At 49.4% G+C, this 23,815-nt stretch overlaps 1 protein-coding gene across 1 annotated transcript; it reads left to right on the top strand.

Moving 5' to 3' along the window:
• Positions 1–5,445: 5,445 nt before the first annotated feature.
• LOC128343793 (HLA class II histocompatibility antigen, DP beta 1 chain-like) lies at positions 5,446–22,784 on the top strand. Its single transcript, XM_053293229.1, has 6 exons — positions 5,446–5,537; positions 7,380–7,684; positions 11,654–12,536; positions 12,646–13,263; positions 13,855–13,878; positions 22,295–22,784. The coding sequence occupies exons 1-3, from the start codon at positions 5,446–5,448 to the stop codon at positions 12,187–12,189; spliced, it is 933 nt and encodes a 310-aa protein (XP_053149204.1). The 3' UTR covers positions 12,190–12,536; positions 12,646–13,263; positions 13,855–13,878; positions 22,295–22,784.
• The last annotated feature ends 1,031 nt before the right edge of the window (positions 22,785–23,815 follow it).

Genomic DNA, 23,815 nt, shown 5'->3' with positions numbered 1-23,815 from the left:
CCAGTGGCCACTTCTGTCTCGAAACTGCAGTTGAACAAATTTGGACGTAATGGCATTCCAACCTCTGCCCCGTTCATTCAGACCTCATGTCTTTGGTGTGGGGGAGCCAGTAACCCATCTGTGATCACTTTTAGACTCATTGCCTGCCCCCCCTTACACCATTCCATTGCCCCCAGTCCCCCATGCATTTTTGCCTCTCCACCTTCCGCAGCAGCATGGCTCTGATCTGTTTTACTGAAGCTATTGACTGCAACTGGGGACTAATGCTTCGGGCCATGACTTGCCTTATGATCCTGCTATTAACCTGTTTATTCTTGTATTCCTACATATATCTTACATATATCATCGCTGAGATCCTTTCGCTGAGGTGGTATAGAAATGTAATAAATACATAAATAAATACCTTGTATGCAGGCCTAAGTGTTTCAAGCCAAAACTGACCACACCAAAGGACTACGGGAAGAGCCTAAGAAACATGCTGTTTGAATACAGCTTAAAATTCATGGTGCTAGCAGAAAGATGTGTTGTGAATTTGCCAGCTTCCAAAACCATGACGTTGTGAGGTCAAACAGGATGCCAGCATATTCCTTGTTATTAGCTTCCCATGCACCAGGTTCTAGATTAAAAGGAAGTAATTCACACTCCTTGTTATGCTAATTGACACAGTCTTCTAGTCCTTACAGCTGAATCTTTGTATGAGAATGAAGTTATTGTCTCTTCTGTTCTCCCCCTCTCCCTTCCCTTATCCTGACTCCTCAACATCAATGTAGTTGGGCCCTGAGGCCAGAACAATATATATCTATACTAGTATTTTTAAGCCCATTAAAATAACGGGCACTAGTACCTTTTTTATGTTTTTGTTGTTTCCTTTATTCCTTCTCCCTCTCTCTTTTGCCCTCCTTTCCTTTTTTCTTTCTCTCTCTCTCTCTTTCACTCCTTCCTTTTCTCTCCCTCTTCCTCTGTTTTCTTTCCTTCCCTTCTTCCACCTCTTCTCACTCCCATCTTTCTGTTTTCTTTCTCTTTTCCTCCTTTCTTTCTTTAACGGCTCGCTCTTTGGGGCTGGCTGCTCCTCCCTCCCTCCTGTTCTTTTTTTTGTCCTTCTCCCTCATTCCTTTCTCCTTTTTATTTCTTCTTCCATCTTTCCTTACTTCTCTCTCTTGCACCCAAAGCGGCAGTTCGGCAAGAGGCTTTGCACAGAGAGGAGCTCTGCTTGCAAGCTCCTCTCTGCCTCTTAAATTAAGGGCTGTCTACGGCCGACAGCAGTCGGCCAGGGTAAGGGGGACTCGGCAGCTGGGAGGGAGGGTGGGCGGCGTCGGCCCCGGGAGCAATTTTTTTTAAAGTTATATGGCCTCTGCTCCGCCCCCGGTCTCCGCCTCGGTCACTTTCCCCCGCCGCCGCCGCTTCTCCGGCTTCTTCGGGGCGGCCGCTTCTGGCCGCCCAAGATGGGTGCCAGCGATCGTGTCTCCCTTGCCCTGTTCTGGGCCTGCGCTTCGTGCAGGCCCAGAACAGGGCAGGGAGGCACAGACACACGCTTGGTGTCCGTCCATGGACGGACACCAAGCGTTTTATTAGAGAGGATACTTATTTCTTGTAGATGGGCCATGCCCCGCTACGTGGTAGGAAGGAGGCAATTGGCTGAGTTTGCAAGCAGAAGCACCTGATTGGGCAGTGGGGATTCCATATGCAGATAGAGAGAAGGAGCCTGTGAGAGCAGAAGCACATTGGTGATTGGGCAGTGGGGATTCCCTATGCAGATAAGGAGGAGGGTCCTGTGATGGTTAAGGTCAGTTGGAATGCAGCTGTTATTGGTCAGAAGATGTTCTGGATATAAGGATAGCAGGCAGGGGTCTGCAAAAAGACAGGTCTTGAGGGATGAAAGAGCTAGCTGTGGGGGGGCCAGCGAGCGAGCTGCGGGGGGGGGCAAGCGAGCTACAGGGGATGTCACAGGCTCAGTACACAACTGCACAGATGCTCTGTGCTGGGTCAGCTAGTGGACTTCTATTGCTGATCCATCAGGGCCGAAGAACTTTGCATGACATTGTTACCCGTGAATCTAAGCATTTCATATTGATCTAGATGTATTGATCCTAGGGTATATAGTTAATGGAGAACTGAGCTCTTGCTACACCATTTTGATGGTAGCTGAAGAGAGCAAGAGTCCCCTCCATCTTGTATTCCTGAATGTATGTCAGTGGGAAAGAATCTGCTTAGTATGCTTTGGTTCTCGTACTCTGTGCCTCGCAGACCTTGTAACTTGCAACATAGTATGTATTCTCTATGCCTTGCTTTGTTCTGGCCTACTGGTCAGGAGAGGTGATGATGCTGGTATCTGAACTGCCTCCTCGAAAGCTGCATAAGCACTCCTTTAACAATGGTAGTATTGTAAGCCTGTTGGCCTAATATGGAGTTGTACTGCCGGACTACCTGGTTGGCTTGTTGCGAATGATGATGTATTCAGATGTATCAATTGTTGTATAAAAGCTTTGAATGGACACCATCTTAGGTCCGTCTTGTCTTTGGGAACTATCCCCTAGATGGCCACTTTGTTAACTCTGCAGAATTCAATAAAGCTTCTTTGAACTATAAAGTTTTCTCCTCCTTGGTTCGTACAAAATTGGCTATCATCTACCAAGTAGATACTAACCCGTTGGTTAACAACACTGTCCATCAGAGAATTTTTAATAACAGTAGGATATAAGGAGATAAGACCTGAGATGCCAGACTTCATAGAACCAGGGGAGACGTGACTGACAACTCCAGGAGGTGGAAACCCCATATATGTATGTGTGGGATGGGGTAAATGACACCCCAGAAAACGTGAGAGGGTCCTGCCCCGAAGGAGCATCAAAATGGCCTGAGGGTCTAACTGTTTGAACCCAGAAGACTTAGTCAGAGGACCAGGTTCTGTTTTTCTGTTGGTTGTCTCCAATGCACATTGCTATGCACTCTAGCTCCGTCTCCCCCCCCCCCACTGCATCGCTCTCTAGCCTCCGATTGGTAAGAACACAGGAAAAACCAAAGCCTGGCCAGCTGGAGGTGCTCCTCTGTCAATTTGTGCAGAATTCCCTTCTCCCCTTTCCAAATGCCTGCCCCTGCCTACATGTTCTCAATTCCTCTCCCCCATCCTTGAGCATTGAATTTTGTGGGGTTAGGTAGGTTACACACAGCTGCCAAGCCTTTCTCTGTACCAAATTTGGTCCAGATGGGTTAGGGGCAGGGGTGTAGCTATATCTGAGCAGATGGGTTCAAGGAACCCAGGTCCTCAGCTCCTGCCCCCTCCTCAGCACCAACCCTCTCTATTTTCTTCATGGTCTCTCTCACTTGGAGGGGCCGCTGGGGAGAGGAGTGAACACAGACCCCCATCTCCTCTAGCTACACCCCTGGTTAGGGGGTCCATAAGTTAGCCCACTTGTGCCTCAAATGTTCACACATTTGAACACTGAACCATCCCTATGTGTCCCTATACCTCAGTGGCATAGTTACTTATAATGTCTTCCACCCCATTCAAGATGGTGGACATGTGGACGTTTGAGGCATAACTGGGCTAACTTATAAACTGCCTGACTGATCTGAGCCAACTTGTTACAGCTGTAGCCACACACAGGGAAGGCTCAAGGACATCGTTTGTAATGATGTCATCCAACCCAATTCAAGATGTCAGACGTGTGAACATTGAAGGCTGAAGTGGGCTAACTTGTGAAGACGGTATTTTAGAATGAAGATTATAGTGAAAGGAAAGTAGGCAGATTAGTTCTTACTAAATAAATAAAGTAAAGTAAAGTAAATGGATTCCTGTCCCTGAAGGGCTCACAATCTTAAAAGAAACATAAGATCGTCACCAGCAAAAGTCACTGGAGGTACTGTGATGGGAGTGGACAGGACCAGTTACTCTCCCCCTGCTCAGTGAAGAGAATCACCACATTCAAAAGGGGCCTCTTTGCCCAGTTAGCAGGGGTTAAGCGGTTTGGATCCAATTTGAGCTTTAGGGGGTCATTCCCAACACCTTGCGTGTACCATGTCATGTGGGACTGTCCCACTTATCACGTTTTCTTTCCCTTTTTAATGAAAATTTCCATTGGAGCTCTGCTGTGATTTTCCTTGTCTTTAATTAAAACTGCTGGTTGTATAACAACCCTTCCAATTCCAGAGGAGTGGAGAAGGTGAGTGAGGCTCTTCCTTCTCCTTGGGTGGGGGGCACCACCAGTGAGCTCTAATTTCAGGGCATACAGAGAAGGAATAGTAACTGGGGGGGGGTGCAGGGGGGAGTTTGATGGTTGTGAAAGATGAGAATGTCCTCTTTGGCCACTTCCTTGTCAGACCCAGGTGTGGGTTTTGGGGTGCAGCTGGCCCGGCTGTGGAGTGCAGGGGGGCACTCCCACTAATGGCAATTCTCCCCTTGCAAGGGAAGGTGTTGTTGGGGGGGAGGGCTCAGTTGTGGCCAGCAAACTACAGAGAGGGCTCTGGTATGCCCCTGGCTATTGGTTCAACTGGTGAGTCAGACAGGCTCCAAACCCACCACTAAGGTGAGTCACATTAATGTGGGGACCATAAAAAAGAAAAGAAAAGTTAGAAATCAAGAACTGGAAGAAGGAGAGGGAGGCGAAAGATGGAGGTGGGAGAAACTGATAGGAAAAGTCCCCAATGTAGGAAACAGATGATCTGTTGCAGGAGGTTAGTGGGAAACGGTCCTGGGTCTTTCCAGGCAGAAAGCTACAGTGTGGTGGCATCTTCTGTTCTGTGAGGTGAGGAATGCAGACAATTCCTCCCTTCTCAGGGAAAGAGAAGCCATGAGAAACATCATCCACAGGGTGATATTCTTTGATCTTTGAGGGGGGCAGCAGGAGCCCCCTCCCCATGCAGATCATTGGTTCATGGAAGCATGGAGTCCCCTCCAATCAGCCCTAGTCCAGCCTTCCTATGTGCCTCTCGCTCTCACTCGTCCAAAGAAGACACTTTCTGGATTTCCCTGCCTGGTGACCGAGGAGAGCTGGTCTTGTGGTAGCAAGCATGACTTGTCCCCATAGCTAAGCAGGGTCCACCCTGGTTGCATATGAATGGGAGACTTGATGTGTGAGCACTGCAAGATATTCCCCTCAGGGGATGAAGCCACTCTGGGAAGAGCAGAAGGTTTCAAGTTCCCTCCTTGGCTTCTCCAAGATAGGGCTGAGAGAGATTCCTGCCTGCAAGCTTGGAGAAGCCGCTGCCAGTCTGTGAAGACAATACTGAGCTAGATAGACCAATGGTCTGACTCAGTATATGGCAGTTTCCTATGTTCCTATGATGCTGCCTCAGCTCTGCGGCTGATTGGCCTCTCATCTGGGCAATGTCCAATCCCCAGGGCAGAGGGGCAGCACCCTGGCAGGTTTTGTCCCCCTGAGAAAGTCCGACTTTGGAGTTTGGTGGGGGACAGACGCTGTTGGTCCTTCTTTGTGCAGAAGAAGCAAGATGAGATCTGCTTTGGACTTTGGGGTCCTTCTTGTGACATTGGCAGTTCTGGGGGGGCTTCCCTCCCCAGGTGCAGAGCGCAAGGCCAACAGGTAAGTAATAATGGGGGGGGCCTTCAGGAGCAGACTGCTCCCAGGGCGATCCTTTCCTGAAGGGAAGCAGGATCCCCATTTGGGACCCACAACTGGAACCCAGATTTCCTCTCTGAGCCCTCTTGCAGGAACACAGGTCTCCATGCAGTAGCCCCGTCTTTGGTGCTAAAATGGCACAGAGTCTTGTGGCACCTTGAAGACTATCACATTGATTCCAGCATCAGCTGTAGAGGGGTAGAGGCCACTTCAGGGAGGGCATAAAGGGTCATCCTCCGTGGACAGTTCAATTTCGACCTGGGGGCAGGGCTGTCCTTCCTTAGGGCATGGCAAGAAGGGTGCTTGCTGCACCCCACCCTGTCTCTAAGGACAGCCCTGCCTGGGGGTGGAGGAGCAAAAGGGGGGAGAGGGTAAGAGGTCTGAGGAGCGGAAGATGCACCCCCTGAGGTTATTTTTACCTATTAAGAGAGAGGGAGGATTCACCACAGCACTGAGCTAGTCCTTGTGCTAATTACTCTGCAGCAACACCCACCTCCCCACTTCCTATGGCCACATCTGCCTTTTCACACTGACTCCTCCCTTTCACAGCAGAATTTGTAGCAAGGGGGGTGCTTGTTCCTGGGGCTCCCCAAAATTCCCTTCATTGTTGTTGACAAATTTTTACATTTGCATGGCTCTGGAACCTGGAAATAATATATTTCCATTGCAGTTTGCTTTGAGAGTATCTTTCGAACAGTCTTGCTGAAGGAACACTCTCTATACGGGGCCATGATTTGGCTGGTCCAGTGGCCAAGGGCTACCTGAACCCCTTTTCCCTCCCCCACCCACAGTCCCCACAGCTCCCCCTGGGAATAAGGAAGGTCCTGAAAAACCTGGCCAAGCTTGGGGGGGGGGAGCAGAATCTTCTCTTTCTGTACAAGGGAAAGTTGCTTCTTTCCAGAAGGGGGTGGGTGGGAGAGATCAGGATGGATCTGAGAAGGGACCTGTCTGGAGTCAGCTCTGGGATGGTGACCTTGTAAAGCATGCCTCTGAGCATGCATGAAGTGCAATGCACATTTTTCTCCACTGCCACAAGGGATTATTCCATTTTCTTTTCACAACACTCCTGTGAGGTAGGTGAGACAGAGTGTGCATGTCACCCACTGGCCCCACATCACCCAGGATGGTGTCTGGCCAGGGGGCGCTATTCTGCCCTCACATTGGCACTGTGTTGTTACTAAGACCATGTGTATTGTTACTGAGTGGCCTTCGTTAGAAGGGCTTGCTTTGATCTTGGAATCAGTTTGTTACCCAGCAGTGTCAGGCCTTGTGGTTGTGACTTGGCCTGTCCTCATCTTTCCAGCAGTGATTTCCTCTGAGATTGATTAAGCTGAGGGATTAAACACTCACATCAATTTCAGAGGATGAATACAACTGAAGGAAGCCCCGGCAGGTGCGCAGCTGGGGGAGTCAGTCATGTGACTTGTCTTGGGGCAGTGGGCCCCCAGACAACTTTCTCCCCTTGCCCATTTATAGTTACACCCCTGCCATCCTGCCCCTGACTTGGTCATGCTGGCTGTTAACCTCAGCAGCAAGCTCTGATACACATTCCGCCGCCGCCGCTGGTTTGGGGATTCATGTGAATTTCTCCGTGGGGGTGGGGGGGTGCATTCCGGGCAGATCCGTTCCACCTTTTCCACCGGCCCCTTGCTCCCCTCTGTTAGGATTGCCCGGTAGCCTTTCCCGAGGCTCCGTTCCGCCTTTTCCCGGAGTCCCAGGCTGGAATCCTCCTCGAGGGAGGTCTCCAAGCCCCCTCCTCCTTTTGCCTCCCCTCCCCCACTGCCCTCCCTGCTTCTCATTGACCCTCCTCCTCTCCTCTCCCCCCACCACAGAGCACTTCCCCTACAAGGGGAGGGCCAAATGCTTCTTCACGCCCCTCAACGGGACCCAGCTGGAGATCCGCTACCTGCTCACCCACATCTGGGGCCGGCAGGAGTTCGTCCACTTTGACAGCCGCGTTGAGGAGTACCAGGCCGTCATGCCACTGGGAGAGCCCAACGCCCAATACTGGAACAGCCAGAAGGCCACCCTGGAGATCAGGCGGCACCAGGTTGATCGCCTCTGCCGGTACAACTACGAAGCCGAGGGGTCCTTCGCCCACGCCAGGAGTGGTGAGTCCAGCAGGGGCTGGGCAAGGGAGGCAGGGTGAGGAGAAGCCCCGTGAGAGGGGTGAGGGGGGGTGAGGACTGCCTCCTCCCAGGACTGCCCCCTCACGGCCCTGAGGCGTGGTGGGGAGGGGCCCGTGTCGGGGCAGGGGCAGGCTGGGGGGCAAAGTGAGGGGAACTGGGGGGCAGCAAGGCTCCTGTTGGGCAGCCCTTCTGGCAGTGCCGGTGAATCTGTGCCCCCGCCGAGCCCCCACCCTGGGTTGAAGTGGAGGGGAAACCCCTCTCGCTGTGACCCTCTCCCTCTCCTCTGTGCCCCCCCCACTGTTGAGGAGGGTGGGGCTGCCAGGTGGGTGGGCTTCACCTGCCTGTGGGGGAAAAAAACCCTGCCCTGCAGGAGAACTCTGAGGGGGCCCAGGAGGACCCCAGTGGCCGAAGGAGTGCTTAAAACAAGCCCCACTGGATCTGGTTGGTGGGGATTAGAGACGGGGCCTTTTCAGTTGTGGCCCCTCAGCCTTGGAGCGCCCTTCCTGATGAACTTTGCCATGCTGCCTCCCTCAGTGTCTTGTGTTTTTTTTAACTTAAAACACACCTTTTCAAGGAGGCTTTTTCATGCTCAGGGAGATTACTTCACATATTTTTAATTATTTAAAAAAAACTTAAGAAGAGTCTTAAATGCTTTTGTTTCATGGCAGAAAGTTACAACAAGGGGCTGGAAGGAACTGAAGCCCACACAAGGACTATCAATCCAACCTCCTTGGGAGGAATCTGCCCTTTGCCTTCATATAAAGGGAACAATGCCCTCACTTTTGCACCCCAAGTTATAATTGCAGAATGGCTGGGCAGTGGGAGCTGATGGTAGCCCAGGATTGTAGCATAAAAGAATGTGGATTTTCAGTAAGATCGGTAAACCTTTGTTTTTAACAATTTAAAAAAAATCATTACCAATCAGTGGATGGACTTGTCTCCTCAAACATTCACATACTTGCTGTTATCATCATATAGGGACATCATGTGAAATTTGAGAGCTTTCAACTCAGCCATTCAGCATTTTTGAGCTCCCCAAACGGCCCATTGATCTTTCTGGGGAAATTATTATTTATTCCGCACATTTATACAGCCTGCCACCTAATGGTGCAGCGGGGAAATGACTTGATTACCAAGTTCGAGGTTGCCAGTTCAAAACACCTATATTAGCAGCAGCGATAAAGGAAAATTTTAAGGTTTTAATTTGTGGGTGATTTTTAAATTGTTAAATTGTTTGAAGTTTTTGTATATATTTTAACTTGTTTTATGCTATTGTTAACCGCCCAGAGATGAAAGTTTGGGGCAGTGTACAAATGTGATAGATAGATAGATAGATAGATAGATAGCTGAAAGGCATCATCTCATATTGCGTGGGAGGAGGAAATGGTAAACCCCTCCTGTATTCTACCAAAGACAACCACAGGGCTCTCTGGGTGCCAGGAGTCCACACTGACTCAACGGCTCACTTTTCCTTACTACCAAGCTCTCGAAGCAGTTTACAACAAAACAAAAATATTAACACATTTAAAGTTATATTTAAATTTAAAGTTATAAAGAATTTAAACACTCAATAAAATTCAGCTAAAACACATCAGCTAAGACTTCTGTTAAAAAGTGTGGCTGAAGAGAGATGTCTTCAGTTGTTTCCTAAAAGCCATCCGGGATAGAGAAGCTCTCATTTCAGCAGGAAGTGTGTCCCACAGCCCTGGGGCAACTACAGAGAAGGCCCGCCTCTGAGTCACCACCAGATCAGCCACTGGTACCCTCAGACAAACCTCCCCTGATGATCTCAATAGGCGGCAGGGTTCAGAATGAAAAAGGTGTTCTCTTAAATAATTTCCAACTTCAGTTATCCAATTACAGTTGGAAATTTGATAGTGCCCCCTTGTGGCAGCTGGTGTGCAATGCACACATTTCCTCACTTGTGCATCCACCCCTGTCAGGAGGATCACTTGCATTCGCAGAACCTAAATGTATCCTTCTGAAAAGACACAATTGACACTCCAATTGCCCATCCTTTAAAGCAGTTGTGGCGGGCAAAGGCTTGTCGAAGCAAACGATGATTTCTATGCCCGCCTGTATCTCTGTGTAAAAGTTCTAGAAATGGATAAAACACATCTCTAGACAGTAAATGTTAGACTGTCCTTTAAAGCATTTGCATGCAGAGCAGTTCTTAAGAGCATGCAAGCAGCAGCCAGGCAGTACCACCCCAATATCTTATTAAAACATTTTAGAACAATTTCCTGATAAGCAACAAAGCAAGAAACAGAACAGATTATAGGTTAGTATTCAACATAATGTCTAGCAATCCTAAGGATGATTTAAGTTGACATACAGGAGAAAATTAATTCCACACAACTTGGAAAACTCAGGTCTGTGGTGACTGAGAGGGAGGACTCCAAATCCGCCATACCAACAAGAGTTTCCCATCTTTAGACACTTTTGTTTCCCTCTGAGATTCCTCAGGACACCCAGTTCCTGTCTTGATTGAAAATGTTGATATACTACTTTTCAACCACAAAAAAAATAAATAAATCTGTGTGATTTTCCAAGCAAAAGGCATGAGAAGATGGCTCCCTGATCCAAAAGGGCTCACAGTTTAAAGCAAACGATCATGCTCCCTCTCTCTCTCTCTCTCTCTCTCTCTCTCTCTCTCTCTCTCTCTCACACACACACACACACACACACACACGTTTGTGTCACCAGCCATTGGGAGAGAAACTGTGCAGAGCTGAAATGGGAGGGCTGCTCCCCTCCAGCTGACTATAAGAGCCGCCACTTTATCTATCGATCGATCTATCTATCTATCTAGTTTATATATGTGATAAATAAACGTCTGAAGCTGAATCCAGATATGACGTAGGTGCGGCGGCCACCAAATCCATGTTCAGCCATGAATCATTGGATGACTCTAGGGTACTTTTTGTAGTTGTTGTAAACTACACTGAGCTATACTGGATACCAGGGGTGTGTGTGTGTGTGTGTGTGTGTGTACACATATGCATATACACCTTTATGCATGTGCACACCCCGCTCAGCTGCTTTGGTATCCTGTGGGGGGGGAGATAAAGCAGTGGGGCAGAGTATCTAGCGGCTGCTCTCCTCCCCCTGCATCCCTCTTGTGACTCTTTTGCTTCAGATTGTAGCATGGAGCTGCATTTTAAGAACATAAGAACGGCCCTGCTGGATCAGGCCCAAGAAGGCCCATCTAGTCCAGCATCCTGTTTCACATAGTGGCCGACCAGATGCCCCTGGGATGCCCACAGGCAGGAGCTGAGGGCACGATGCCCTCTCTCCTGCTGTTACTCACCTGCAACTGGTATTCAGAGGCATCCTGCCTCTGTGGCTGGAGGTGGCCCATGGCCCTCCGACTAGTAGCCGTTGATAGAATACACACACCAAGAATGGGAAGCAGGCAACAGGGACACCTTGGGAGAACCAAGGGGTGGTTGTGGTGGAGGAATGAGCTTTGTGGCCAGGACCGACAGGGAGCCAGATGGATGATTTGTGGTGGTGACTCATCCAGGTGTGGGGGCAGGAGGGGGAAGGGAAATGAGCCGCAGCAGGTGTGGCTTGTTCCCACTCTTCTTGCGCCCACCACTGCCTCAGGGTCCCTCATCGGGAGGGTTCACATTGCCATGGTAACTGCAGACATACAGGCTGGTCATTCGTCAGCTGGGGAGACCATGAAAATGACCGGCCTGCTTGCCTGGGGTCAACGCAGCAACGGGACAAAGGTGAGGGAGAGCGAGGCATCCGGGATGGGGGGAGAAGTAGTGTGGGAAGAAGCCACACCTGCAGCTCCTTTCCCTCCCCTCTGCCCCACCCAGACAGGCTGTCACTGGATATCTGGGCTGGAGATGGGGGTTCTCTGCCCCGCTCCCTCATTTGAGCCTTTGAGTCCCTGAAGCTCGCTCTGACCCCCCCATCTTCTCACTCCCCTCCCTACAGTCCATCCCCAGGTGGCGATCATCCCCACAGACTACGACCCCTCCTCCCTCAACACTTTGCTGGTTTGCTCCGTCACTGACTTTTACCCCTCAGAGATCGAAATCAAGTGGCTGAGGAACGGGAAGGAGGAAGGCAAAAGCAAAGTGGCCACCACCGACCTGATGAGGAACGGGGACTGGACCTACCAGATCCACATCATGCTGGAAACGCACTTGGAGCGCGGAGACCTCTACGCCTGCCAGGTGGAGCACGCCAGCTTAAATGGCACCGTCATCACCGTGCAGTGGGGTAAGAGCCCTGGAGTTTCCCCACACAAGGACACCCCACCCTGGATCCTTCTTCCTGGGCTTCTGCAGCAGAGCCAGACATCTGCCCAAGGGACCATCTCTTTGCCATGTCCTCCCGGGACCTCGAGCAGAAGCCCATGGGGCATGTGGGGTGGGGAGCTGGGGGCTAGGGGTGGCCAAGCCTCCAAGGTGGGGCCATGCTGCAGATGCAGGACCTTGGATAGCTCCAAGCAGACATTAAGGACCTGAGAAGAGCCCTCCTGGGACAGATCCAAGGCCTCTCTAGTCCAGGATCCCGTGAAAGGAAACTAAAAACAAATGCTTAGAAGAAAGCAGATAAGAAAACATCAAGTAGAGGAACAAACGGAGGATCTTGGACATTGAGCATCCAAATGACCTAAGTGCCATCCCGCAGACCACCACAAGAGGGTGCCTTGGCGATCTCAGCCAGGAACCAGCCACTAATTGTCACTTTCTCAAACCAACCATCAGAGAGTGTCCCTCAGAGCAAGATATGATGCCTTACCATTTTTCAGTTTTTTATGGGAAATTTCTGAAAATCCCCTTTGCCAATAGGATCTGCCCTTGTGGTTCAGGTGAGGTTGAATTTGTTCCTTTTATGACAGTTGACGTAGTCTTAATATGCCTTTGTTTTATATTATGCCTGCTGAACTGATGAATTTTCTCTCACACTCCTCCTTGCAGACAAGAAATCTATCGCACACAAGGTTGCTAAATTTTGTGCAGCCAGTGTTAAGGTCCGTCAACAATTAATTTCTACCCTTTAGATCGTACCATAAAACATTCAGTTTTTCTGTGTTTTGTATAATAGATTTCTTGTCTGAATGTTGTATCATTTGTTGTGTTCTATGATCATGATAGAGTTATTCATACATTCAAGTAGAGGAAAGATAAGAGGAAAGCAAGGAAGATTCCCAAGAAGCAAAAGAAGCAGGAATAGTCCAAGCAAGAAGTAGAATTGAAGAACTCCTCCTCCTCCTCCTCCTCCCCCAAACGCTTCAGGATGGCCACGCAAGCTTCTCCTTTTATGTCCGTGTCCTGGCTGCTTCCTGGGTCCTGCTAGCCAAGGCCTCCGTGGGCCAAGGATTGATTTACTGAATCAATCTTTACACTGATATTCTGTTTTTCCTCCAGGGCAGTGGACATGGTTATGTTTCTCCTCACAACCACCCGGTGAGGTAGGCTAGGTTGAGAACCAAGTGATTAGTCCAGAGTTATCCAGTGAGTTTCATGACTGAACTAGTAATTTTAAGCCCGTCTTTTTCCTTCCTGGACTCATCCTCTTCCTGAAGAATAAGAAAGGTGACTGGAATGCCTTGGGGGGGGGGCAGGGAATTTGGGCCTGGTCAAAGAACCACACACACACCCTTGTCCCCAGGGAAAAGGCAACAGCCTCTGGAGGCTGCACAGGGAGCAGGGTCTGAGGAGGTGCCTCCAGCTGTTGCAGAAATGGGCAGTGTTTTTAAAAGAAATTGGAGGGCCCAGATGGCCCAAGGAGGCTGGAGGGACCCTGGAATCTGTCCCAGGAGGCTCCCCTTGTAGCAAAGGAAGCATCCTTTTCCAGACAGAGAACTTGTGCCCAGGTGTGTGTGTGTGTCTGTGTGTGTGAGAGAGAGAGGGAGAGTAGCAGAGATGACAAGGGGTCCCTCAGTTGGAACTTCTGGATGTCTTTTGAGAGAAGTATTTATTCCCTTTCCCTGCTCCCCATAAAGGAAGCACTTTATTTCCAAATGTAACTCTTTGTGGGACGCAGCAGATGAGCTTTCCCCACACAGGATGGTTCCTCCTTGTCCCTTAATTAGGAAATGTGCCCCTGGTGGTCCAGAGAGGGGGCCGGGTGGGGCTGGGAGTTGATTATGCTGGTCCTGACGGAGCCTTTTCTCTCTCTTTCAGGGCGGGGCATTCCACAACCTGCAGGTAATTTCTCTCTCTGCTCTTTCCTGTGGTTCAAATAGCCCCTGGCCCTGGCTGCCTGGGATGGCCCTGTGGTATTTCTGCCTGTTTTCCAGGCACAGACTCTATAGAGCCAGGGGCATAGCAAGGTTGGTTTGGGCCCAGAGACAATATTTTAAAATACCCCCCTCAAAGTCCAGGGCCTCCGCACACCCCAGGTCCCCAAGGATTTAAGTCTGATATTTCAAAATAAGTATGCTGCCTGGAAATACATTTCACTGAATACACACGTACACATCACAATATATAGTGATATACATTGAATACTATACATTTGTGCTACTTTTAATGCCTAGAACACACTAGAAACACTAATTATTAAAATGGGCCCCTCGCTGCCAATTAGCAAAGGAGACTTTCAACCATGCAGTGTGAGCCTATGTATGTTTTCTGAGAATTCTGAACAAATTCAGCAAAGTTCGATTCCAGGAGGTTTTTCACACGGGGCTTTTAAAGCTTTTAACACACATCTCTTTTGGAATGGAGGTGCTGCATTCACATGTTGGCCAGATTTACCCTGAAGTCCCTGCGAGTTATTGGGGAGCAGTTCACACACAATTCAGGTTTTTCACTGCCCATTAGAGTGTAGCCTGATTTCTATCCGGGGGAGGGGGGGGGACATCCACTATTTTGTGTTGGTTCTTTGGGACAACTTCAATTTTGCAGTCAAGCCTCCCAGTAAACTTGCAGTAAAGCCTGGTGTGTGTAAAAGTCCCAGGTAAGTGTGTGGAGACTTGCAGCCTCAGGCAGCAGATCTAACCACATTTAGCTGGAAGTACATTTCATTGAAACCTGAAGGGCTTACCAGCAAGGAAAGCATGTCTACTTAAAAATAAACTCCATTGCATTCAACTGTCTGAGATCCTTCCCTGGTAAGTGCATATAGGATTGCACATGCTCAGAGATGTAAACCAAACCAAACTAATTTGTGCTCCCAGCATATTTTGCTCCCTATAGAAGACCAGTAAGTCCCACTGAAGCAAGGAAGATAGGTGGGGAGAAATAGAGAAAAGAGCAAGAATTAGCACCATTCCTCAGGAGAAAAAGAGGTGGAGGAGAGAATGAGGAATCTGCCTCTTCTTGGTAAAATTTTAAGATAGACGAGACATGCCAGGGCTCAAGGAGCTCCTGAAGTTACGCCCTAGTCTGTCCTAAAAGTCATTCTCCCTGCTCCCCAATGTGGAAGTAGGGCTGGTTGTGGTCTCTCACTGTACTGAGAGAAAAACCACTCTCTGTAGGCGCTCAGAAGCAGGGTCATCCCTAGCGGGGTGTGGGCCTGGGGGGCAAATCAGCATGTGCAGGGCCTCCTTAACATTTCGTATCATTACAGAATCATACTGACTGATGACATACAGTGTAAATAGTGTGAGTGAGGTTTTTAGACATGTCCAACCAGCACAACACATGCTTCACAGTCCTCACTCAGACCTTCTGGGTTGCAAAACACCTTGAACATACAGTAAGTGCATTTATAAATGAATGAATGAATGAATGAATCAATCAATCAATATAAATATAATATTGTTTGTTCCAGAAGTTTTTGTAATTTTCCGCCACGAAACAAGCCACTTATAGGGCTTTTTAGATAGTGTGTTGTTTTTTTAAGCCAGCAAATTTTCCAATCTGTTTCAAATTAAATATTCAGAGACTTCTCGGTCCCCGCCCCCATATCAAAGCCCTATGGCAAGCAGATCCCTATATATGGGAGCGGGGGTAACTACAAAAAGAAATTCACATTCTACCTCCATTACTGGCAAAGGCTGGGCTGGCCGGCCTGGGCAGAGCGTCTGCAGAGAACTGTGGTGGGTAAAGGCAACCAGCACTGGCCTCTCTGCCTGCCTGCCTTGCTGCCTGGAGAGCTTCAGGCTTCAGCGAGGCCTACACGGAGGCCTCTCTGGAAGCCCCGCCCACCCACTGATCAGCTGAGAGGCGGGGAGAGAAGGAGGTCTAGCAGCTTGCAGGCTGCTTAGATTGCTGGCCAGGAGGGCAAGCAGGGCAAGGGGGACTGGCTGAGGGGCCTTGGGGCTGGGCAATGGGGAGTCATGTTGCAAGTCTCTGGGGGGCCCTTGAGGCAGCGGGCCCTGAGACCACTGTCTCCCCTTGCCCTGTTATAGTTACGCCCATGTATAGAGCAGGAGGGTCCTTCCACTGCTGGGCATTTTCCTTAGGAATGGGGAGGCTGGGCTCCCCCATTCCCTGCCCTTGGAACTCTTTCTGTAGCCTGTCAGAGAATTTTCCACCTCCTGAGAATGTCAAGGAGGCTTCCTCCGCGGGAGCCAGTGAAGAGAAGGCTCCGCCACAAAATTCCATCGCAAGAATCTTCCCAAGAGTCCCCTGCTAACTGAGCAAAGAGGCCCCTTTGGAAAATGGTGGTTCTCTTTACTGAGCAGGGGGAGAGCAACTGGCCCTATCCATCCCCAGCACAGCATCCCTCCAGTGGCTCTTGCTGGAGTCTGTCTTCGGTTTCTTTTTTGAGATTGTGCACCCTTGGGGAACAGCAGTGTATAAATATTTGTCATATTCATATTCATACACATACAAGTGGGAGGGAGGCATCAGCAGGGGGTTGGGAGGGGCCATGCCTTCCCGACGAGTAGCTTGCCCCCTTCTGCTCCCACATTACTGCTCCCACTATGGTAGCTGGAAGGAAATTTTCACATGCTCAGAGTGTTTTTCTTTAAGATCACCAATATGTCAACCCTCAATATCAATAAAGAACAGTTACCCCTGGGGCCCAGTATGTTTGCACCTAGTATGGGAGCATTAATGCAAAATACACCCTCGTTTCTCTATCAGGAATGTAACATGTGAGAGAAAAGCACTTTGGCCCTTCTCCAGCCCCCAGTAATCTCCTCCTTGAACTTTCGTGACTTAGTTTCATGACTAAGAGGAGGGAGCAGCCTCCTGGATCCTCACTTTCAAAGGCTGATTAGTGGGGATGGGGTCGGGGGGGGGAGGGAGCCAGGGGTAGCCACGGGCAGGGCTAATAGGGAGGCAGGTCCAGCCACGAGGTCAGTGGAAAACAAGTTGTGGAGGGGCCATCAGCAGCCCTTGGATTTCTCCAGTCTGTAAAGTTGTCTACTTGTCTCAGCCAGAATCTCCCTCATTCAAACTAGCACTTGGCGGCTGGTTGTTTAGTGGCTCTTGGTTGGCTGTGAGTCAAGGAATCGGGCCCTTGGACTGGTTAATTGCAAGTGTCGGTGTGGAAAGTAGCATTGCCCCCCCTTCTCTCTCTATCCCCTCTCCCCCCCGCCCAAGTCCTTGTGCCTCTTCTTCCCCTCAGTAGCAGCACACACAAAGCCCACAAGTTCGTGAGGAGAAAGAAAATGTGCACATACTTTAAAAAAAAAGAAGCCTTATTTCTCTCTCATGCACAATATAAACATTTCTGGGTTATGTCCTGGGGCTGCAATCCTGTGCTCACAGCAGTTACTTGGGAGTAAGCCCCAATGAGGTCATTAAAGCTTTCCTGGGAATAAAATGTATAGAATTTGCTGCCATTCTATGCAACATTGACTTGAGAGGATCCTTTATCAGATTTGAAAATGAAGCCAGATAAATCCCAGACCTGTCCAAAGGATGTCTGCTGAGGATCTCTCCTTTAAATCCTACTACTACCACCACCACCACCCCAAAAAAGGAAAACAAAATAACCAACCAACAGCAAACAAAAACAGGCACAAGGGCTATAGGGAGAGGCAACTACCGACCTGGTTGCTGCTCATAAATTGAAGGCAACAATCTTAGACTTCTTAAAAAATACAAAGAAATGTTTCTGCATTAAAGACGCACATTTCAGACAGGATAAGTCTGAAGTTGTTCTACGAGTCATCTCAGCTTCAAAGCCATGTTTTATTTGGAAGCCAGAACCCTCCCTCCCTCCTGAGGAGTGAAAGAATAAGAGAAAGATAATGGAGTTAGCAAGAGTCTGTCCTTCAAATCCCAGAAGAAGCGGGAGGAAAGGAGAGTGGCTGTTCATTGGCTGCTAAAAGAACGCCCCAGAGGAAGTGCATGTCCATCAGTGTTCCCTCTAACAGGGATTTCCAGATGTTGTTGACTACAATTCCCATAATCCCCAAGCAAAGCTGTTGCAGCTGGGGATGCTGGGAGTTGGAGTCAACAACATCTGGGAATCCCTGTTAGAGGGAACACTGCCCTCCACCATATCCCAGCCCTTCCCAACCCCATTCTCTAGATTTCTGAATGTTGCCAAGATTTGCTAGTGACATTTTAAAACAGGGGGGAAAGGAAAGAAAAGAGCTCCCAGCAAATGCTGGAGAAATCCAATACCTTCTGTCGGCTTGATTGGGTGTTGACTAGGGGTGTGTCCGAACCAGTCCGGAGGCCATTGTAAAGGCCTCTGAACTGTCCGGACCGGTTCGGTCCTGGCCGGTCCGGGTGGGGGTCTTCCTTTAAGGGCGGGGAGGGCTTACTTACCCCTCCCGCCGCTTTGCCCCCTCCTGCGCCCGTATTTTACTTAGTAATTGGGGCGCTGGAAACCAGCCGCCCCCCCCGCAAGCGGATTAGGGGCCAAATATACTGCCACCGCCGCCCTCCCTCCCTCCCAGCTGCCCGCCCGAGTCCTCACCGGATGATGTTCCCAAAAAGAGAGGAGCTCGCGAACAGAGCTCCTCTCTCTGCCAAGTCTCGGCCCCAACTGGGGCCTTGTGCGCGCGCCGCAAAGGACGCCTGGGAGTTCCGCTGGAGGCCCGGTCTATCCGCCGGGACGAGGCCGGGTAGACCGGGCCTCCGATCGCCGGAGGCCCGGTCTACCCAGCCTCATCCCCTGTCAGCGGGTAGACCGGGCCTCCAGCGGAACTCCCAGGCGTCCTTTGCGGCGCGCGCACAAGGCCCCAGTTGGGGCCGAGACTTGGCAGAGAGAGGAGCTCTGTTCGCGAGCTCCTCTCTTTTTGGGAACATCATCCGGTGAGGACTCGGGCGGGCAGCTGGGAGGGAGGGAGGGCGGTGGCGGCAGTATTTTTGGCCCCTAATCCGCTTGCGGGGGGGGGCGGCTGGTTTCCAGCGCCCCAATTACTAAGTAAAATACGGGCGCTGGAGGGGGCAAAGCGGCGGGAGGGGTAAGTAAGCCCTCCCCGCCCTTAAAGGAAGACCCCCCTTCAGTGCTGGTCCGGACTATGCACATCCCTAGTGTTGACTGAGGAAGAAGAGAAGGGAAGGCTGGCTTCCCTCTGGAGAGGGGGAGGAAGGTAGCCAGGGTCCCTCCTGGTCCTCAACTCTATTGCCTACAGACTGAGGACCCCCATTTTGCACAAAGACCCCCAGAGAGTCTGCTCGGCCTGCTTAGAAGGATCCTGGGAAATCAGATGACTGGGCTGCCTTGCTTGCTGGCTATTGGTCAGAAATGGTGCCTGTAAGCAATTGTGACTTCTGATAGGTTCAGGGCAGGGCTAAGCTATGCCCCAGAAAAGAAAGGCACATCCTGATTGGTGCTGGAACACTGAATATGCATTTTGGTCAGTGATTAAAATGAAACCCACTGAACACCCTGAGAGGGAGAAAATTATTTTACGAACAACAACAACAACTAGAAAAAAGACAGCCAGCACAATCAACAGTTACAGAAAGAGATGGAGGAAGAGTTGGTAAGAGAATATGGGACTGGCAAGCAGGCCAGTCCTTCGGATGATGTGACCAGTGCGGTCGCCCCAGGCCCTGCACTTGGACAGAGAGCTGGTCTTGTGGTAGCAAGCATGACTTGTCCCCTTAGCTAAGCAGGGTCCACCCTGGTTGCATAAGAATGGGAGACTTGATGTGTGAACACTGTAAGATATTTCCCCTCAGGGGATGGAGCCGCAGCTCTAGGAAGAGCATCTAGGTTCCAAGTTCCCTCCCTGGCAGCATCTCCAAGAGAGGGCTGAGAGAGATTCCTGCCTGCAACCTTGGAGAAGCCGCTGCCAGTCTGTGAAGACAGTACTGAGCTAGATAGACCAATGGTCTGACTCAGTATATGGCAGCTTCCTGTATTGACAGGCCCCGCAGTGAGCACCCACTCGGCACGTGCCCACCTCAGTGCCGCGGCAACTAGCCACCATGTGTGTTTGGTGGAGGGAGGAACAGCGATAGTGGCGCACACAGCACACCAGCAGGGGCCGAGCGAGCGGGGAGGAAGCCTGTCTTTCCTCTGGCTCGGCCTCGGCTCCCGACAGCGGCAGCCAGTCGCCATGTGTGCTGGCTGGGAGAGGCAGGATGCTTGTTCGACAGCTTGGCAGCTATCTCCAGCCTCTTCTCCCAAGACTTTCCAGCCTGCCGGGTCAAATGCAGCCGGTGCTGGAGCCTCCACACCGCCCACACCCCACTTCCCCAGCCCTGCAATGTGCTGGAGAGCCCCCCAACTGCAAACAAGGGGCTGTCATTGGGGCTGGTAAGGGGCTGTGGAAGGGAGGGAGGGAGGTAAGCGATGGTGGGGGGGAGCTCTTGGGGGTCGCTTAAAAGAGCGATTTAACCTGCCGATTGCGATGTGTTGCATATCTAAATGTTTCTGTTAATGCATATATGCATAAACAAGTACTTGTTTTTATATTCTTAAATTCTTGTGAGTTCAGTTGCTGCTTGTGACCTCAGTAATCGTCCTTCTCACATTTGGTAAAAATCTCAACCCGCGATCCAAAAAAAGAAAAAAAAAGTAACACACTTTTCTAATGGCAAAAGCTGACAAATCAGGCTTTCCTAGAACAAATCAAACAGCCGCCGCAAGAGAGGAGATGCCCCACAAAATGGTTTGCTCCCGTTTTAAAAAGAACTTCTGCAACTGACTGGGATGAGATTCATGCTCCTCCACCAGCAATCCCTGGAGAATAAAATGCACGCAGTTGTCAGCTTAAAAACCAAGGGAATGTCAGGAAGTCAGACTGCCCCGACATAGAAATCCCAAATCCAAGTGGGCACAAATGCAACTGCCATGTTGTTTTATAAACTTCTAATGACAATGCTAAATCCTGAGCCAAAGATTTAGGAAATGAGAACCATTTTAGTTACCCTTTAATCTGTGCGTGTGTCGGGCTTTCCCTGCCCCATTGTTTCCTGCATTAGTTGCCTTTGCAGTTTTTATTGTATTCATACAGTCAAGTCCTTCATTTTGGTCTTGTTCAGTGTTCAGTTTGGAATGACGGCACAGAATACAGCCATAGCCCAGACTCCATGCACAAGAGTTATCCTTGTATCAGAGGTACTGTTAAAACCAGAGAAAGGAGGGAAACTTCCTGTGAGGTCCTAGTGCTCAATATCACATGAGAATACCACAAACCAGGGTTTCTTAACCTTGGGCCCCGAGATGTTGTTGGACTACAACTCCCATCATCCTCAGCCACAAAGGCCATGTCTGGGGGTGATGGGAGTTGTAGTCCAACATCTCGGGGCCCAAGGTTAAGAAACCCTGCCACAAACCATTCTGCAATGATTATATATACTCACTATTATCTGAACTAATTCCCACCCACCCCGGCTTAAAACCCTTGAAAATTTTCTCTATATCATTCTGGTCATAATCCACCTAAAGTTAAGGATCAAGTCTCATTGCTTTTAGTGGGAATGCGACACTTGTGCATAACTTCCTCCAACTGAAATCAATTGGAATTACAAGCTGCAATCCTGTGCACACACTTCCTCGAGAGAGCAAGTCTCTTATGCATAAAGTTAGCTGTTTGGAAGATTAACAGTGTAAGAAGAGGGAAGTCCACTGAAATGTCAGCTCCAACATAAATTTACTGGATAGCCACAACCTCTCAGCAAACTCCTCCCCATCTGAAAATATGGAGATACTACTACTATGTGTGTGTGCATGTTTTATATATGATATATATTAGGTCAAAATGTTAAGGGGGCCATGCATATGCTGATTCGCCCCTAGCACCACACACCCCTAGGGACAGCCCTGTTGGCAAGAATGCAGGGCTGGCAAGAAAAAGGGCAACACCCCCCTGCCCCAAATGAGGTGCCTCCTCTGCATACCCCATTTTGCCTCTTCTCATCTCCCTCCTGTCCTGCAGTGCAATTAGGGAAGGCAGTGAGCCTCCTGCAACAGCTGATTGTGCCCCCTCCATGCATCGCCTCACTGTGCCAGGAGCTCCGTTCAAGGCTGATCGGAGTTGACTGAGCAGCCTGCCCTTAAATGCCTGGTGCAGTTCTTGCTCTGAATGGCCAGGAGATGGCGGTGTTGCTTTCCCTGACTCTGCTTTAAGGAGCAGTTTGATGAAAAAAAAGAGCATCCAGGTGGGAATTTTCAAGGCCCTGGACACACCCACCCTCTGGTATGCTACAACTGACTCCCCACCCCCCAGCTTTGGCAGGGCTGATCCTGCCCTTCTCCACTTTTTGCAGCCCACAATCAAGGCTTTCTCTCTTCTTTCATCCCTACCTGCAGGACTTATCAGTTAGACTTCACAACTCCAGCCGGATCCCCCCCAAGTGGAGAAGTATTTGTGTTATTCCTTGCAGATGGACACCTTTTGTTGCTTGGAGGATGCAAAGTTCGGAGGCAGCACAGGAAGAACAGAAAAGGGCCGTCAGATCTTCTCATCTGCACCCCACCCTTCAAAAGCACCATCGCTTCTTTGCCTCTTATTTCTCTATTTATTTTTTGTAATGGAGGTGGAGCAACAGCAGACCGGTGGAGTGGCAAAAACAGTAGCAGATGGGTTTGTGGGTGAATTAGCACTGACAGGAGGAGAAGTGGATGTTGTAGTGGGAAGCGGCCAGAGGGGGAACAACAGGTTAGGTGCCCTCGGTAGAGTGACTGTAGGCAGCCCGTGTTCTTGGAACACATCCGCCCAATTAGAGTTTTGTCCCTGGTCCCACAGCAATTAGCTAAATGTAGTGAAAGCATTTTTATAATAAACCACATTCTTTGGAAATCTCAGTGAACTTGTTCTTGTCCCAGGTTGGTTGATATAAGGGGCAAGAGTATTAAGAAGAATCTTATGGGTCAGCCTTGACTCTGGGTCAAGCCATCTTTGTGTCCCAGTTCTGTATGGAGGAGTGGGCAAATATTGCTCCGTCTAGATGTGCAAGGTTGATAGAGAAGTATCCCAACAGACTCAAGGCTGTTATTAAAGCAAAAGGTGGTTCAACAAAATATTGACATGGGGGGGGGTGATCCTTTTTCAATCTCAGTAATTCTTGTTTTTTGTTTCTGACACTTCTTCTGGACTGTAATTGTGATGTTTTTCAGTTGGATGTTATAGGTTGCATTGGATAAGCACAGCTGGTGAAGGGAATTTTCTTTGTGTTTTCATTTCAGGATGTAAGAGAACCAGAATTTAAGGTCTATCAAAGGGGGTGATTCTTTCCAATACCCACTGTAGATAGATAGATAGATAGATAGATAGATAGATAGATAGATAGATAGATAGATAGATAGATTTCATGCTAGGGATCATTAGGAAGGAGACTGAAAATAAAAATGCCAAAATTCTAATGCTCTTATATAAATCTACTATGGTGCTTCCACATTTGGAGTACTGTATGCAGTTCTGGTCACTGTATCTTAAGAAGGACATTGTAAACTGAAAAAGGTGCAGAAGAGGGCAACCAAGATTATCAGGGGCCCGGAGCACCTTCTTTATGAGGCAAGTCTACAGTATCTGTGGCTTTTTAGTTTGGAAAAAGACAACTACGGGGAGACATGAGAGAGGCGTATACAATTATGCATGGAGTAGAAAGCATGGACAGAAGGAAATTTTCCCCCATCTCTCACAACACTAGAAGCAGGGGTCATTCCATTAAACTGAAGGTTGATAAATTTAAGACTGACAGAAGGAAGCACTTTTTCACACAGCACATAATTAATCTATGGAATTCTCTGCCACAGAATGTGGTGATGGCCACTAATTTGGATGGCTCTTAAAAGGGGCTTAGACAGATTCATGGAGGACAGGTCTATCGA

The sequence above is a fragment of the Hemicordylus capensis genome, chromosome 2 (assembly GCF_027244095.1).
Source record: "Hemicordylus capensis ecotype Gifberg chromosome 2, rHemCap1.1.pri, whole genome shotgun sequence".
Classification (NCBI taxonomy): Eukaryota; Metazoa; Chordata; class Lepidosauria; order Squamata; family Cordylidae; genus Hemicordylus; species Hemicordylus capensis.
This window is presented reverse-complemented; position numbering and strand designations above follow the sequence as displayed.

What these genes read in the sequence shown, in the direction of transcription:
- LOC128343793 (XM_053293229.1), top strand. Translation starts at nt 5,446, where the DNA reads ATGAGATCTGCTTTGGACTTTGGGGTCCTTCTTGTGACATTGGCAGTT. An exon ending in GCAGAGCGCAAGGCCAACAG is followed by an intron (nt 5,538 to 7,379) that starts GTAAGTAATAAT and finishes CTCATTGACCCT; the next exon opens with CCTCCTCTCCTCTCCCCCCA. An exon ending in CTTCGCCCACGCCAGGAGTG is followed by an intron (nt 7,685 to 11,653) that starts GTGAGTCCAGCA and finishes CCCTCCCTACAG; the next exon opens with TCCATCCCCAGGTGGCGATC.